Source organism: Anabas testudineus, chromosome 9 (assembly GCF_900324465.2).
Source record: "Anabas testudineus chromosome 9, fAnaTes1.2, whole genome shotgun sequence".
Classification (NCBI taxonomy): Eukaryota; Metazoa; Chordata; class Actinopteri; order Anabantiformes; family Anabantidae; genus Anabas; species Anabas testudineus.
In genome coordinates, this window is record NC_046618.1 from 26,876,614 (window position 1) to 26,894,936 (window position 18,323).

The 18,323-nt window shown below is 41.4% G+C and overlaps 1 protein-coding gene across 1 annotated transcript in view; it reads left to right on the plus strand.

Moving 5' to 3' along the window:
• Positions 1-17,075, plus strand: part of LOC113151227 (protocadherin-9-like) — a 108,061-nt gene extending 90,986 nt beyond the window's left edge. The window contains exon 3 of the mRNA XM_026344145.1: positions 9,284-17,075. Within this exon, the coding sequence (XP_026199930.1) occupies positions 9,284-9,705 (422 nt within the window). The 3' untranslated portion in view covers positions 9,706-17,075. The remainder of the gene's footprint in view (positions 1-9,283) is intronic.
• The last annotated feature ends 1,248 nt before the right edge of the window (positions 17,076-18,323 follow it).

Consider the following 18,323-nt stretch of genomic DNA (forward strand, 5'->3'; position numbering starts at 1 on the left):
ATTTGTGTGAGGTTCACCCAAACATGTTCCTAAAGACAAAATACAGTTATGCAGTGCTTATTACTGTAGCAATTAACCAGAACAGTTCTGACCAAAGGGACAGAACTGACCCAGACTCTGAGGTGCAGGAAGCGTTTGTTCACAGTTCAGGTTATCACTGAATGACACACAGCAGGTTACACACTGAACAGTCAGTTTTGGAATCAACACTCAAATTTAACAATATGGATTATTAACCTTTTATGACAAGTAAGTGAAGAGTGAAAAAAAGAAGTAAACAAGTAAAATCACAGCTTTGCTATACATTTCAAAATCACATCAACAGACTGTGCTGCTTGTGTCCTGCAAACTACTCTCAGCTGAATAAGTCCTCTTTCCTTTCAATAATAACAGACTGAACAGCAATAGGCATGTGAGTGCATGTGCAGAGAGGTTTCTGGATCAACATTAATTCAAATACACAAGATGTAATGTTGCAATTGTATTTAGATTTGGTTCCTGGATGAAAGTGGTAGAAAGGAAAGTTGGCAAGGAAGCAGGTTCATTGGAAAGAAGAACAGAGACTTAAAGGAACATGAGAAAGAATGAAATAGTAGGAAGCTGCAGAAGAAGAAATGAAGGTAGAAATAAAATGAAAGACAGAAGGAAAGAAACGTGTAAATTGACTGGATGGCAGGGACGCGGATTTTAGACACAAATTAATATATAGTTCATAACCTGCTAAAACTGGAGCAAGAAACAAGGGTAGATGAAAAGAAGTCAGAACGAAGGAGGAAGAAGAAAAAGAAATCAAATCTTTTGTTGTCAGATTGTATTCTATGAGTTTGTAGACCAAATTACATGAACTGAAAGAAGGAATGGGAATAAGATTAAGAGGAATACGGAGGAGAAGAAGAAAAAAATCAAGAATTTATAAGTAAGCAAGAATGGTATACTGATTCTAGATCCACTGAGAAATTAAAGAAAGGAAGAGAAAAAAGAAAATAAGTGTTTGTCCACCCGCAGGAAGGACGGTTGCACAGCAGCCGATGACACTCCTGAGCAGAACTCTTTCCAACATGGCCGCCCAGGAGTCCGGGAATAGTTCACGGATGACCAGCCTTTCCTTTCCTTCTCTTTTTCTTTCACTTCCTCCGTCGCTCGGTGAAATCGTCAGATAAACCCCTACGGTCCACAGTGGATTCCACCGCCACCGTTATTTCACATCGACTGTCGCCTCCTTGCCTCGGCTCCTCTGTCATTTGGTTGGTTCAACACCGCAGGCTTAAAGCAGGAAATGGATTTCTACCTCATGGGCAGAACAGGGGAAGTTGGAAAGAGGGGGGGCTACTTTAAACATGTCAGTCAATATGTCGATGTCAGCGGCAGGGGTAGAGCCACAGAGGAGAAGACACTGCCACCACTGGTTCTGTTACTTAAACAAGAGGAGGAAAAACCCATCAGAGCGAGAAGCAAAGAGCTGAAACAAAGAGACTCTTTTTCAGCCTGTTTGGTTTTTGTTCTGCCTTCAGACGGAGTCAGAGGGTGAATTCATTTTGCATTTGGAAAACCATGAAGGGGAGAGGAGGGGTTGTCTGTCTAATAACTTCTCAGCATTAAGCAGGAGGGGGTGGGGGGTAGTTTGGCATCTGAGAGCATCAAATGTTGATGTCTGAAAGAGAAAGAAACAATTTTCATCTTCATTGCTCTCTCCTGCTAATTAGTGAAAGAACGGATGGCATTTAAATATCTAATATCCACGTTTCCTTCTCTCTTTGAGATAAATCTATTTCTCCTTTTCCTTCATTTTCTGCCAAATCGGACTTCTCTTTCACCCCCCCCCCCGTGTCTTATTTTCCTCTACTTTCATCTCCACCCCACCTCCTTCCGTCCCTCCTCCCCCTCGTCCTCTTTCTCAGCTCTGTGTCGATTAATTAATTGCCGGCTAATTTAATTTCTCAAAAAGTAATAACTTGTTTAAGCATGAATAAAGACTGACAAGGCAAAGTTCTAATCTGCCCAAAGTTTAATTAGAGCCGGCAAGGTTTCTACACAGAGCCAGACTGGGGGGTCAGAGAGAGCGGGGAGGGAGATGATGGAGGGAGAGGTGACAAAGGAAGGAGGGATGCAAGGATGCAAGGATGCAAGGGGGAACAGAACAAAATAAAAAAATAGCTGGTTTAGTGAAACGACTTAATAGTTTTATATTTTTTATGTTTCCAGCTGTAAATCTCCTGTTTGGGGATATATGTACATCTAAAGACTGGAGCTGGAGTCGGGGTATAAAGACTGAAAGGAGGTTAAAGATCTAAACTAAATCTACATTAAAGCTAATTAATGCATCATTTCCAGCAAACTAACACCTAATTATAAAGAAACATAACTGCTGAAAACGTGTATTGTCTTTTGTCAAAGGAGAAACGTATGAAGTGTGTGGTAGTGGCTGTTTGGACTGAAGTTGTAATCCAGAGCTGCAGTCTGTGAGAAAGTCAGTGAATGAAATGGGTCTTTGTACATTGAATGGAGGAGTTCACTCAAACTCTTTGTACGTCAGTTCTTGTTGTTTTTGTCGTCTAGTTGTTGTTAAATGAAATTTGTCACATTCCGGAGCCGACCTCTCAGCGGTTTACATACTGTATAAAGTTTGGACTAAGATTCAACTTTTGGGAACTATGAATATCTGTAATGAGTTTCATGGTAATTGGTCAAATATTTTCAGTTTGTATTAAAGTGGTGGACACAGTGACCATCAGGATGAGCCTGGTAGATGGTAAGGTCTACCCTGGTCAGCCTTCACTGTCTTTGATTAGCTTTTAGCATATTTGTGTAAGGAGAGTGTGTTATTATTGCCAGTGTCAGTACATTTTAAAGTAAAACTAGGCGACTTACATTTACATCATTTAGCAGACGCTTTTATCCAAAGCAACTTACAAGTCATTACAAGGTCCAAAGGTAGGCAGGGTGAGCGTGAGGAGGTCTTGCCTAAAGACCCCTACTGGAGGTAGGCCACAGCTGGCAGTCTACCACATGGGAGGCGGTGATGTTACCACTACACTAACCAGCCGACTTACACTGTAAAATCTTTATAGGAGCACAGAGAGACTGTCACACCAGGATCTGTGTGAAATGTGCCTCATCTGTGTGTCTGGGGGTCGATGGATGTGTGTGTTCAAACATTACTGAACCGAGAACTACAAAGAGAGTGTGTGATCGAGAATATAAAAAAATGCAGATTCAAGTTTACGAGTGATGACATCACTGGTGGACTACAAAGCAAACACGCTTGCACATAAAAGAAGTACAGTACAGTTACTTCAGAGACAAAATCTAAACAACATGTATGATAGAAATAGTATCTGTTAAAACACCGCTGGGATGATGGATCAGACCCTTAATGTTCAGGTATTTCAGTTTTGCTCATCATTTGCTCAGTCAGGTCCAACGTGCTGCATCAGTGCAAGCAAACAAACACATTGGGGCCGCAGCAAACAGAACATGTAGTGAAGCTGAGTCTATTTCATAAGATTGCTGCTTTTTCTTCTTGTGATGAGAGTTTACATGGTCAACAGTAGAAGACAATGGCGGGGATAGTTTTGGTGTGAGTGTATTCTCTATGAAACTGACAGCACAGGCTGTTGTTATGTTTTCATGACAATGTGGTCATACAAATGACTGTTGTCTGAAAAATGAAGGAAGGGATGACTGAAACTGATGGCAATACATAAGTGTCTGAAATGTCAATCTACTGCTACTGAGAAAACTATGGAGAAGGCAGCAATGGATGAGTCAACAAAGGAGTAATTTCTTGCACAGCCCAGGCGTTTTCCTACACCCACAGTACTTTTATGCTGTGTCTTTGAGATTCCTGACGTTGCAGGTCCGCCTCTAGCTCCTGCACTGTGATCACACCTGCAGGTTGGTTTTCATGAAAGCTATTACTGGGCACAGTTTGTCAACTACAGCTTCTTGGTCCCCAAAAGATGTAAGATGCCACAATCACCTAGTTGAACATTAAGAACATCTGACACATGGAAGAACATACATGTCGTCATCATGGTTTCAGCCTCATGGGAATGAATCCAGTCAGTGACATGTTTCTAATACTAAGGTATCCTCATGTGCGTGGGCTGTTGGTGTCAACACTGATTGCAGAGGGAGAAGCAGGAGCACGTTGCTCACTTGCTCCTGTACGTCTGTGAGCGTTCAGAGCAGCTGCGCCTCCTCTCACTCTATTGTTCCCATAAGATAAATTGGAGCCATTGTCATCAACAGTGAAAAGACGTTAATTGAAGGTTTTCCTGCCGCAGCTTTAGTTGCAACACGAACACACAAAACCCAGCTTCAAAGTAATTAAACACATTAACACTTCAAGCAGAAGCAGAAAAAAGAAGCTCTCTTTTGTGTACATTCGCTTTCATTTATCACCCCAGACTGAACGGAGAAAAGGGGAAGCACAAGGATTTAGCATATCTCTGCGACTAAAGTGATGGAGCGGAAAAGAAGAGGAGGAAGAAGAGGACGAGGAAAAAAAGGGAAAGAGAGAGCCAATCCGCCTGGGCTCTTTACTCTAGTCGACAGCGTAAAATGTCAGATACTCATCTGGAAATTATTTCCATTTCATACCACTGACATCTTCCCAAGTGGGGACTCTGAAATCTAATTAGTTTGACCGGAAAATGGTGACCAAGGTAGCGGAGTGTATTATGCAGAGAGAGAGGCCTTCAGGGCGAGTGAGGGTCCCCAGGGTTAACTGGAACTCAGGAGTGCAGATAAGGGCTACAGAGGAAAAAAAACTCAGGAGGACTACTCCATTTTAAATAGCCTTGACTAATAGAGGCAACCTTGAATTCAGCGTTACAGCCCTCTGACAGCAGTGCTGCCAAGCCTTGCCGACGGTACAGGAGAGAGAAGAGGAGAGGAGAGATAGCTTTTCTTCCTCCAGGGGTCACCCCAGAACTTTTTAAACTTGCCTTAAGTACTGATGAGAAATCTGATGTCGCCAACCAGTGTTACCACGTAACGCTGGTGAGCTACATTACAGTTGAGGCTCGAGTAAGAGTGAAATTCAACACATGACTTAACCTAGCCAAAGGTTTTCCAGTTCTATAAAAGTCAACTTTAATGGCACATCTGTGATGGGTATGTGCCATACGTCTGACACATCTAACCAGCAACTAAACCTAAACAACCTTACTTTCCAGCTCGCCACATAAAGCCCCAATATTTCATGATGGTTGACATCGGTACTAAATTATGATGAATACCAGGATGCACTGTCATGGCTCATGGTTTTCCCCACCTGCTTTGGGGATGGATTGTTGTGACTAAATCTGGGCAGTGCTCCGGAGGTGATATTCAAGTTGCAGGTACTTGCATGAAATTGGCAGCTGTGCTGTTGATCAAGATTTGGGAAACAAATGTTTCACATCACAACAAGAAAGACTGAAAAAAGAGTTACTGGCATAAATACAAATATACCATATGTGAAACTAAAAGATACCAGAAAAATAAAAGGTCCCAACTAAAATTGATGAAGACTCACTGGAAGCCGTGTTGGGCCTTCAACCTATGCAGAAGTACCAAACCATTTGTGAAAGTGAAAATGGAAATTTGTCCCAATGATTGAGTAAAGGCCCACTGAGACATCACAGTTGGAAGGGTCGTCTGTGAAGTGTGGGTGTACTCAGGGAATGTTCTAATCTGAGCATTATTATCTTTATTCTTTTTGTGTATCTGGTGTCATTTTGACTTAATAGTAGAAACAGAACAAAGACAGGTAGGTCACCAAAACCACTATTCTCTGGTGTGCATGCAACATTGTCATCTTTAGGTCTTAAGCAGATAATATAATAATAAAATGAACACTGTCTGAGGCCAAATTAGAGTGAAAAGTCTAAATCAAAGATTTATTTTAGTCAGTACATATGACGACTTTTGTATTTCATTAATGAGAATCAGGGGCAGGAATTAGAGCTGCGTCACCAGTTTCTGATTTGGGCTGGAGGCGAGTAGCAGAGGTGGCGGCAACAGCAGCCCACTCATGTCCACCACCAAAGGAAGGCCTTATTAGCCAAAACCATTATTGATCTTACATCTTAGCCACAACCCACCCTAATCACCCAAACTCTTCCTCCCATCATGCTCAACCAATTAGCTGCTGCTCAAACCAGAGCCAATTAGTGCTTGTGCGTAATTAGAATGAACATGACCTCCACCAGCCCAGTGCTAAATTCTGTGATTAGAGCTACAGATCACTGTGCCGAGGGCCTGAAAACAGTGGGGCTCTCTTTTTTGTGTGTGTGTGTCATATGTTGAATATATACTGAGGGGTCTAATGTGGTAAGTTATGTATCATACAGTTTCAGTTCATTCATAAACGTGGAAAATATTCTTTGGGTCCTATAATTATCATTATATTACTCATACAGCTATTTCTTTTCATTTAATAACTGTAATACTTGCCCGGTCACAGTAGGCACGTGTGGAATGTGAATGATATAACTACATGCTTTCATTTGAGACGAGCTGTGAAGCAGACAGGTTGGTACTGAAGCAACAGTTGGATCACATTATACTAAGTAAAGTGGCTGAACAGAAGGGGAGCTTCTTGTGTATCTTCTCTTGTACTGTCATAAACATCACCTGTTCAAAGATGGTTCCCCTGAGAAAGAGGCTCCATTCTGACAAGTGTCAGAGAGTTTGTATGTGTGACAAACACAAACAGACAGAGTGGCAACTCTTCCAGCATGAACATCTGTAACTGAAGTCAGGAGAGTGGGCACAAAGAGGACCAATCAGACTTTACTGAGGTTTAGAAAGACTTGATGGTGGTGCAGGACTAAAGGCCTTGGGTCAATCAAAATATTTTGGATGAGCCTGCACACTGGGGCAGATGAATCCCATTATTCCACTCTGTGATGTGTTTTACAGTTTTATCATGCTCACAATACAGCCATCTCTGAAAAATATTGGTAATGCCATCTTCGGTGGCTTGACTGCCTGCAGATCATCCCTCACAGCTCAGATCTATGATCTGTGTGAGGGTGTGTTTGTTGGGTCCCTTTACCAGCAGAGAGACTGAGCGAGGCAGTCGGTACAATTAATGTAGAATATCATTAATGACTGACAAAGAAGAGATGTTGTGTTAGCAACACATACGTCTCAGGCCTCGACTGTAATGGTTAGTGTGTCCTGCATTAACAGAACAAATACAGATGCCAGTCAATGTTCGTTTGGTCACAGATCTTACAAAATGGTGCTACACAACTGTAGCAGTAGTGGTTTCTATAGTAACACAAGATCCAAATGAAACTACCAGCTACTGGCAAGTTCTGCAGAAAGCAGATGAAGAAAGGATCCAATAGCAATTATAGATACAAAATCAGGGGTCAGATGTCTTAGTTGTGTGACAGAGTTTGCCTGCAGGCTGTGGTCTAGCAGAGCTTGGCTGCTGAATCCTTTTTCTGTTGTTGTTGTTGTTGAAGTGAGTCAAGTTTAGAGTTTGTTCAGCCATGCAGCTCCGAAGGCGTCCATGCTCTATAAGCCTCCTGCTGACACAACGTTCAGAGGCAAAGCACTTATTAAACAGCCGCTCTAAACTCAGCAGCCACTCGCACATGACTTAACATTTTGCAAGCTCCTTGCTTTTGCATGGGAAGTGCTTAAAAACTAAAATCCACGGCAGAGGCGGCCGTGAGAATGTGGGGAGGGGAAGGGAAAAAAAGACGGAGCATGGTCGCTACTCAGCACTCCCCGGGATTAGAACGTACACATCAACCCACAAACAGACAGAAAAGCCGACTATAGCTCCTTTCGCAAAAAGGAGCCAATGAATTTCAATTATGCATGAAGCAGAGGGCATTTTGAGAAATAAGCGCCATTTCCCGGGAGGGGAGGCACCCCCTCCGCCCCCTGCACACCTCCAGCCTCCAGTATCAAAGAATGATCTAATGTCACGCACAGAAGAAAGGTTACTTTCTGCATACGCATTGATATTTCTGCTTCCATCTCTGACCTTTTTCCATTCTAAGCTGTGATTTTTTTTTTTTTAAATGCAAACTCAGCCCTGCATCCATCTGTCAGTTTCTGCCTGTCTAACTACCTGCCTCACAGGCTCAAGATTCAAGTATAAATCAAATGAAACCAACATAAGAAACAGAGGAAGTAAAGAAAAACCCCAACAATATGGAAGAAAAGCATTTGGTTTATTGTTTCATTTCCTGTAGATAAAGGCTGGTAGTGTTGTTATTTTTGCCTTAATTGGCTGTTCATGCCACATAATTAATGTTTTAACAAACCTGAGCATGTTCTTTTGCCTCCTATAAATCAGCAGATCCTGTTTCACGCTCAGCACCCACCGTTTGATATGTGGTTTCCGTCTTTTAGCAGCAAATTAAGCAACATTCCTGGCACTTTGTGAACTATTAGTGACTTTAAAAATACACACTGAGCTTTAATTAATTTTCTTCAAATGTAGAGAACCCTGTGTGTGGATAAGGGGATAATGACAATTTTAATCAGCATCTCCTGTGCTTGCCAGTTTGTGTGAAGCTGAACTGTGATGCTACATTAATTAATTTATTTTATTTTCATTTATTTATTTATTGCTTATAGAAAAAAAACATGTATTTTAAACAGTGAAAAACCAGTATTTGTATCTTTATGTCCAACTAAACTACATCATCTTAAAAGTACTTCAAACAGAGGCGCCACTTCAGAATAAATATAATAAATATTAATAGTAACAAAAAAGTAAGGTACATCATTAAAAAGGTAAATCCATTAGTCTGTCGGATGTGGTCCAGGATTTGTCCAGTCAGTTTTCATATCTAATAAAAATATATACAGTATGTTTGTCTCATTCCGTATTTTGGGTTCTTATGGCTCCTCGCAACACAAATGCCCAGAGGTTCAGTGTCAGCCTTGATTCACCCATTATGCAAACAGACTGACAAATATTAGGAAACAGTTGGCATTAGGGTGGAAGTCTGATAGCTAAAGAGAAAAGATTTTTTCCTGGTGAAGACCAAACCTGAATCAAAAGACTGTATGTATAAATTTTACTTTAGGATGCCCATTCTACTACGTCTGTTGTATGTAATGCAGCTGTGTTCGACATAAAGTCATAAATCGACAGTTTGTCAGTGGTTTGTCATGTAGTTCCTCTAAATCTGGGTGCCAAGACATAAATGAATGTTGCTTTAGTAAGCACTTGCCATGTTGTTTTTCACCATTTCCATCTTTTCATCCTCTACTGTTGTTTCCAAGTTGATCATGATTTCCTTTTCTGTCTTCATCTCTTTAGACCTCAGGCCTCTTCCCGACGTGGCAATGACTGGTAACTGCACTCGCGAGTGCACCGAGTTTGGCCACTCTGACTCCTGCTGGATGCCCGGTCAGCCTTCCCCCAACCGCAAGGTGTCCAAGAATGCCCCCAAGCTCTCCACCTTCGTGCCTTACCAGGAGATGGATGGGCAGGAGCAGCTGATGGCCAATGGCAGCCCCAAGCCCTTGGCGTCAGAAGAGCGTGGAATGGGTGGTGGTGGCAGCAGCTCCAAAGTGGCCAATATGCGGTTCATGACACCCTACAGCAGTGCCTACCCCGTGGGTGGAGACTCGTCCGGTAAAGACTGTGGGCTGGAGGAGATCCCGCTGAGCCAGGCAGTGGAGTACCACTCAGCCACCACCCCAACCGGCCAGACCTCCAAGCGGGAAATCTACCTGTGAGAGTGTGGCTCTCCACATTAAAACCCCACAACCAACTCGCTACATTTTGGATCATCCCCTGTTGCTGCTTGCCACCACTCGTCCCATCCCCTCAGTGCCGCCCCCTGTGCCTAATACTCGCTGTGCTGCAGCACTGACTCCCCTACTTCCTTTTTATACATGCATCCACCATACAAGGCTTTAGACCCTCACCCATCTTGCCCACTGCCACCGCCGCCACCCTCTTGAAACCAATCAAATGTAAAATAGAATTAATAAAAATCAACGGAAGAAAACACGCGGCTCGTGCTGCTGCAGAAGGAATGTAAACTACACCACACTGTTGTGATAATTTAATGGCAAACTATTTAGCTACTCACGTATTTGAGTTGGTTTTTTGTGCATTGCTTTAGGCTATGTTGATGTGTTGGAACACACAAAGAAAAAAAAAAACACGGTGGGGGAAGGGAAAGAACTTCTTGTAAATCTTACTAAAGTATACTGTGTAATGCTATCTATCCTGACTTTTTTGAATTTGCATTTGTTTGACTGTTTACCTTTTTAATTTTTGCTGTCAGCTCTGGAGCCACCAGGACAAACTTTTCTGGGCTGAGTTGCAAACGAATCAACACGGCTCATTTTTATCAAGAACAGCTTGTCCTCAACACTGAGATATTTGCAGAAATACAGCTGTTTTCCAATCTGTGGAGTTGTTGTTGAGAACATTTTTAGTTCATTTTTAGCTGTGAAGAGGTCTTTCTTCAGTGTACAGAGCTGTATATACTACAAACAGTGATAGAGGAAGCTGCTGTGGCTGTAAGTGTGGATCCGTGGCTGTCGTGCTGTCTGCAGATCTTCATGTAATTGAACTGATGGACTGAAAACCTTTGCATGTACAGAAACGATGCCGCGGCCTTTGCCATCCCACTGCAGGAACCTGGACTCTTGAGCATCACCGACGGTGCCGCGTTAAAAACAAGACCTTTTTTTTTCTCTCTTCACCTTTAGTCAATATTAGGTTCACCAGGAGACAAAATCATCAGAGGCACACCAATATCAGTTTTTTCAGAACTGACAGAAAAATGGGGTCTGGCCAAAGCTGGGTAACGAGGAACTGGTTATTTTATTCATGCTGTTGTCAGTAGTATACCATAAAATGAAAAACTTCAGATGGAGGTGTGTGACACCAAGATTTATTCTCTCATGAGCCAATCAAAAAAAGTCCCATCTTGGTTTTCCTGCCTACGGTTTTCCTTTTCCGATATCACATTATTGCACTTATTAAAAAGCTTCTTACTGTATATATAAAATAATTTTCTCCGGTTAAACAAACATTTACATGTGAGAAATTAAAAATCTTCCACTGACTAAACCCGATAACAAACTCTTAGGACGACATTCTTCATTGTATACTTTAAAGTCCTAGTGTATCAAAATAATGATGTGTAGATCTTTTATAACTTCTCCAAATTATAAAGTCAAGCAGAAATACCAAACCTTTTTTAGATTTCATCTTCTCTGTTATGTAACATTTTAAAATGGAAATCTAGGGGTTGTATTGAACAGAATAATTTTATTTTTTCCACATTTTGGACATTTTGTATTATAAAGTGAAAACACTTAGAAATTAAACTGATATTGAATAGAATTGTTAGTTGGATTTCATTATACCTGCCAATATTAAGGTTCTCTTTGAGCCTTACAGTTAATTCAAACTGATAAATATGTAAAGTTGATCCTGAATGAGGTGCTAGATGGAAGCTTGAGGGGCTTTGAAATTCATTTTTATATGCATCATCTGGGGAGCAGGAATGTAATTGTGGTATTAGGCTCTAGTAGAGGTACGCAGTTTCTTCAGTGATCAGAGGACATGAATACTATAAAAAACATGGTATTAAATAATCTGTGTCTATCTCAAATCATCAAATCTTATTTATGATTTGAGATTTTTGTCTTGATAAATTGTTCATGATCTGGGACCAAGAATATCTGTCAACATATATTGATGTGGTCCAAAATACTGGAGGAACAGACTGTCAGTTTGACAATACTGGCAGTACAGTGAGTACCAGTAGACCTCATAGCTGTAGTAGTTAGAGTGTGTGGTTTGTGGTGACTGTGTTGAATTTTCCCTGCTGTGTTTTTGAGCTTGAAGAATGAGAGCTCTCTGGATAGTGTCGCCTCTCGTTAGTTCCCACCTCTTTACCTCCTCAGTGTGAGGCCGAGATGTTTGGCGTTTAGCAGGAGTATTTATTAGACCTGTTAGCTGTGTGTAGCAGGGAAGGTGGGCGCCGCTTGGTGGGGTGCTGCAGTTGCACAGGAATGCAGGATTAATGACACCTGTACAGGCTTCAGTCCACTAACACCCCCTCCACTCAGCGTAGCAGAGAAACTCTAATTACAACCTGAGGCTCTGCACATTACCAGCAATAATTTGCGCCAGTAAAAGCGAGCTGGTTTGTAAGTTCATTCATTCTGAGCCACATGTTAATGGTTTCTGAAGGTAATGTGAGATTTCACCTGTAGCGATGCACACCAGCTGAGGTAGTATGGATGAAAGAAAAGGTGAGTGAATTAAAATGCAGCTGAGAGGAAAGAGAATCCCCCAAAAAGTTGTTCAGTCTTTTACTGAGTCTTAAAACAAAGCAAGAAACCGTCAGTGTGGTGGGAGTTTTTCACTTTTGTCACGTGACAGGGTTCTAAGACAACTTTAGGGTTTGTACTCGATGTTGACACAAAACTCGGTGGAGAGATTAATCTTCAATCTCACCTTCTCTATGAGCTGATTTCCTTTGTAAAATCCTATACCACCTTAGAGAGATGTAAACAGATTGAGATTGTGTTACCAGAAGCAAACAGAGATTGTCCAGGAATGTCTTGATTTAGTCTCCTACTTTTCAAGACAAGTACCATGAGATCAATATTACAGGATAACACATCATCTTGTGTTCGGATCATTTTTATTACCCAAGTGTGTCTGCAGACGTGTTCGTCCATTAGTTGTAAATAAAATGTTTGAAAATTGAAGATGTAAAAAAGCTAGAGTGCTGTATTTTTCTAGAATGTGAACCATTGTGAGCTGTATATAGTTAGTGTTTGAAAAAAAATGTTTATGATAGAAGTATCAAATCAAACTAGAAGCTCACGTCTTCCTAGTGGAGATGTGGGTTCTCATTTTGCTTAATTTCAACTAACTGATTAATTTCTACAGACTTTCTGAAACAAAGGAAGCTTCAGTGGGAGCGAGTGTGATTATCTCACCCCTGCTGGCATCAAAGTGTTGATGTCGGAATATGAAACTAAATTACTTGTCATTTGTTTTTTGCCTCTTGTGATGTGAGCATCCATCCCCCAGAATTACAGAAGGAACATCAAAGTGCTGCCATTGGCCAAGTCTTCAAAATCTAAAGAAGCAGCAGAACAGGGCCATCTGCAGGGTCAGGGAGGGGTCGCACGTTTTTTTAGGAAAACAATAGCGAGCCTTAACCGAGCACAGCAGACTTCTCCACTCCTCTACTTTCCACTTTTTTACGGTGTTATGTTTTCGGGTGTTGTACTCCGACACGGTTTTTATTGCACATACATTTATGTTTGATGTGTGGCACCTTGATGTGTGTTTGTGTGTGTGCCGGGGATGTAGGCGTCTAAAAGCGGAATCCCTCCAGCCTCAGAAGGTGATTTGATTTATTGTAGCCTGTTCAGAAACCACACACAGCTCTGATTGATTATTCACAGGGATGTCCACATGGTCTCTCTTCCCTCATTATCCCCCTTCGCCGTGGTTTAACGTCTTTTTTTCATCTCCGTGATGCCCGTCCAGCACATCGCGGACCGGTGGACCCCCTGCTGGCTGGTGTGTTATGTTGTGTAGTGAAGTTTAACCTGAAATATTTGGCACCAATTAGCCTCTGGAAAAGAAAAGTAACTTTGGGTGAACCCTGTTTAACGACCTCTGGCATTGCTGTTGGCTTTACCTGAGAGCAAGAGTGCAAACACAAATGATGCTTGTGGTGTGTGTGTGTGTGTGTGTGTGTGTGTGTGTTTGTGTGTGTGTGTGTGTGTGTATTCAGGCATTAGCTTTCTTGTTACAGTTGTGTTAAGGCCTGATGGGGTTTCTTCTACTAGAACAGATTTACTTAGAGATGGTCCTACAGTAAGAGTTTGAGACTACAAACACTTCCTGCTCCCCAATATCACCTTAAGTTAACCCGCTACCACCAACCCATCAACCTGCAGGAGAGCTGCTGTCACACACACTGACAACCTGTGTGTTTGTGTGTGTGTGTGTGAGCAAGTGTCCCTGTGTGCAGAGCATCCACATCCTGTCCTGCTGCCTTTACTTTCAAATCCCTTCAACGATACAAAAAAAAAACTGATGCATTTCTTTTGACACTGCCAAACTCTTAATAGCACTGGAACACATAAATCAATTCTTCATTCAGCTGCTCCTCCTTTCAGTTAGTCATCTGTTACCAAGATGCTGTTTCTGATTTATCTCTATATTTTGAAACATCTGAAGAAAAAAAGATGTTGATCAGAAATGAGAGGACAAATGCAAATGAATCCCCAGTTTTTCAAAGGAAACCAAATGCACTCGGTTCAGATTTCCAAACACTGTGGTGATGGTGTGACTTAGTTTAATTCATTTCTAACGTGCACAAGTTTGCCACAAAAACACTTCATAACTTGCATTTTGTTTTAAAACACTGGTTTACTACTGACAAAACTGAAAGTTTCCTAAACTCACAGACTGTTTTTGCTAATTCTTCCCTGTGATCCCACAGAGAACAGTCAGTGACTCTGCAGCTCCTCTGAGCTTTATCACCTCTCTCATAGCTCCTGGCTTGAGTTTGATTTGGCTAACATGTTTGCTGTAACAACCTTATAACCTGATGATATGTTAAATGTTGTGTTCACAGCAGCTAAAGACACAGCCTGTATGTCATGCTTTGAACACTTTATTTTAATTTGTTTTTCATGAACAGCGCTGATCTAGTTGTGAAACTCGAACAGTCTTTTTCTGAATCCTGTAGTTGTAGCTGTGAGTTCAGCTGTGCAGTGGAATGTTTTTGGTTTCTGAGTCTGTGTAGTTTAACAAAAGCTTCACATTGTTCCAACACATGACAGGATTTATTCTAGTTCACGTCCCCCCTCAACTCCTCTCAGTCGGACACTGTCAGTGATGTTATGGGTCTGTCAGTAACAGTGAGACCCTCCTCCCTCTGTCCATTAACGGTTTGTCTAGAACAGGTCCGTGCCTCTCATGTAGTCATTGTTTTTGTGTTTAGAGCTGCATTTATAGTATTTCAGCCACAGAAATGAAACAGATTTCATCAGAATTAAATCAAAGTGACAAAATGTGACACCTGACGGCTTTTTGAAGTTGAAGTACATTATATAAAAATACTAGAGCCTACGTTTCCCACAATGCAACTCAGTGTTTTGAATTGACAAATGCTGAATGTTTTTCAAACTGTTTGTTTTGATATGGATTTGTAGGTGAGATAACCCTGATGACATCACTATGACATCATCAGAGTACCTTTGTCAGACCTGACTCCAGAGCCACACATTTCATTGTCAACTTCTTTACTGACCTCTACAGGGAAATTCTTATCACACTAATTCTTGCACAGCTGCCATTTCAGGCGCTGAACTGACTTTGGGTTCAACGTTTGAACAGTGAGAGCCGGAGATCGCACCGCTGACCCTGGGTCAGTGGACCACCCAATGTGCCTCCTGATCCATAGTTTCTCTTCTTTCAAGTAATAATTCTCCCTGTGATAAGTGAAATCAGTGGAGTGCACCTTTAATAAAACATGCAGCTTGATGTCTTTGAAATCACGTTCCAAAAAGCTCAACAACTCTAATTTACAGTTCAAACTTGGAAAAACCTGCAGCGTGTCTCATGTACTCAACTTTGATTTAGTTCAGTCTGTTAATTCAGGGGCTCAAATTTAATCAGTCCAGAAGTATAAAACCAAGTGACAGCATGAGAGTGTGGCGAAACTGTCTACTTGAAACCATGTGATGAAGTTTGGAGTGGTTTGCTGTTTTTTGGTTGTGTATTATACTGAGTCTCTGGAAAAGAGGCTTCAGCTGAGCATGAACAAGCCAACTTTATAAATATTATACATTTTTGTTGTTGTCGCAGTTGTTTTATCAATGTTATGGAATCAACACTGCTATAGACATAATGTATGAATATAAATGGTCGTTGCTGTTTTCTACCAGACACAGTGGTGTAAATGATGTTTTCTGAGCAGGTAGACTGGACTGGACTGTGTTTTCTATTTCTTTACTACATCATGACAGAAAATGTAAACCTGCACAGAATCGGGCACGAACCCAAAACATATGAGCAGCAGGGTATTTGTTACGGCACCAAACCCTGAATGGAAGTCAGGCCTCTCAGACAAACTACAGAAGCTCAGAGCAGCTGTGGATGCTAACTGGAAATTCAGGGTAGTTTTCTCATGATCACAACGTATCTCAATCACAAGACGCTCTGATGGATAACACTGCAGAGACACAAAATTCAGTTTAATCCGTTTCCTGCTGTGCGACTGGGTCTTTGAAATAACCAACAAGAATCAAAATTAAGATAATTATGTAACAGTTGTGATGTAACAGTTGAGATCTTACATAAGACTTACACTGGTGCTTTTGTTTTTTTAAAGTTAAATAACTGATTTGTGATTTTAAGGAACAATGTTCATCTTGAAATAATTCTTGGAGATAACAGACCTAAAAAAATGCAGCCATGACAGCTCTGAGCTTCCAGAAAATCAAACATGGCGTGAGAACTTTAGTTTTATTTTTTAACGAGAAGAAGAAAACGGCAGCACCGAGCAGCCGAATCACTTTTGTCTTTACAGGAAGTCCACGTTTGTAGCCTAATTGTTGGTTGGTTATATTTATATAGGAACAATGCTAGTGATGCCTTGTTTTTTGTACAGTTTTATGTACATGCAAGTGTAGGTTTTTAAAAAATGACGAAGAAAAAATATATATATTCAAACAACGTGAAGGAAATCTGACCCTGAACCTGTAGGATTATATTGTCTAAAGTACCGTAGGCTCTAATAAATGTAGGAGTGATGAGTCAGGCTCAGAGCGGAGGACTGCAGCGTCTCTCCTCCCATCATCCACCGGCTTTACCGCTTTCCTTTCCGTTCTCTCATGTTCACCCGAAGACAAACTGTATGTTTATTTTGATGTTCTTTCTTTGGAGGAGGTTGGGTGATGTGTTTGTTTCAGCTTCATCTGTTCTCTTTTAATCAGCATCCGCATGTTTGACTTTTAAAAAATGTGGTCTTTTATTTTTGCTGAGCAAATCAAAGAAATGATATCTTGTAATTACTCCTTCCTTATAGCTTTACAATAAAATACATCCAGTCAAAGAAAGTTGAAGGCTGTCGCTGTCTTTGTTCGTCCTGCAGGTGTGAGTCAGGAACAGACAATATGTTAGCAGGTAAAATTAGAAAATGAATTTATATAGAGAATAAGGAAAAAAGGTGTTTGGCCAATTATATTTACTCAAGTCCTTCCTAAAGTCCTGTGTTTGAGGTGCTTCTGCTCCACTCCATCTGGTTTTCTGCTGGAAGAGACAAGATAGATTTAGATTTAGGGAACGCAGAATCTGTACTCCCCAAACTGCAGCTTTGTTTCTACAGCTTTGTTCCTGGCTCGGGGGGGTAGAGCAGTCGTCTACCAATCATGGGATTCCCGGCTCCTCCTATAACATGTTGACGTCTCGGCCAAGATACTGAACACCAAGTTGCTCCTGGTGAGTCAGGTCTGCTGGCAGTTCTGCCATTGGTGTGTGTGCGAATGGGAGACTGAGAAGCAGTGTAAAAGCGCTTTGAGTTCCAGTTAGATAGAAACAAGCTATTTAAGTGCAGCCCATTTACCATTTAACCCAATTAGTATCTAATGCCCATCACTTTGTTGCTCAGTCTAACTTGTGTAACTTACATGTGGACTTTAAACAGCTCCACAGGTCACTAAAACCCTCGTAACATCATTACTTTGATTTGTATATTGGAGGAAATAGTAGATTTTTTATCTAAGGTGATCAGCGTTCCCTGACACCCCCCAACATTTTGAGCTGCAGGCTCCGAGTGACTTGCGGTGTTCCTCGTGATATTCCTAAGGAGCCATAAACGCCTCTCCTCGGCTTCTTCACCGTTATTGGATTCCACTTCAGGAAATTGACTTGTGAATCCTCAAGTTACAGTGTGTCATGCCTTAAAGCTAGACACCACCCAATCACGTTTCAATAAAAACAAACCCTGCATGCGGCAGCTGTGTGTGAGGAGTATCAAACGCGCTCAGAGGAAGGCGCTTATGACACCGCGCTTATAGCACTGTTGCATCGCATTACAGCAGTAAATTGAAATTCCGGGAGAAATGATTAAATTCATTGCCACACAATGTTTCTGGGGACAACAAAAAGAAAATATTATCATAGCTTGTTTTGAAGTGGATGACACAGTTGCAGCAGGTTGCTTTTCTCTGCATCCTTTTCCCCAAAGGTTTCATCACTTTACCCTGTTTCTCGCCTTCTGTTGTTTTTTTTCTATTTAGACTGTTTGTTTTCACCTTCTTCCTCCTCCTCTTCTCTTAATGCCACACTA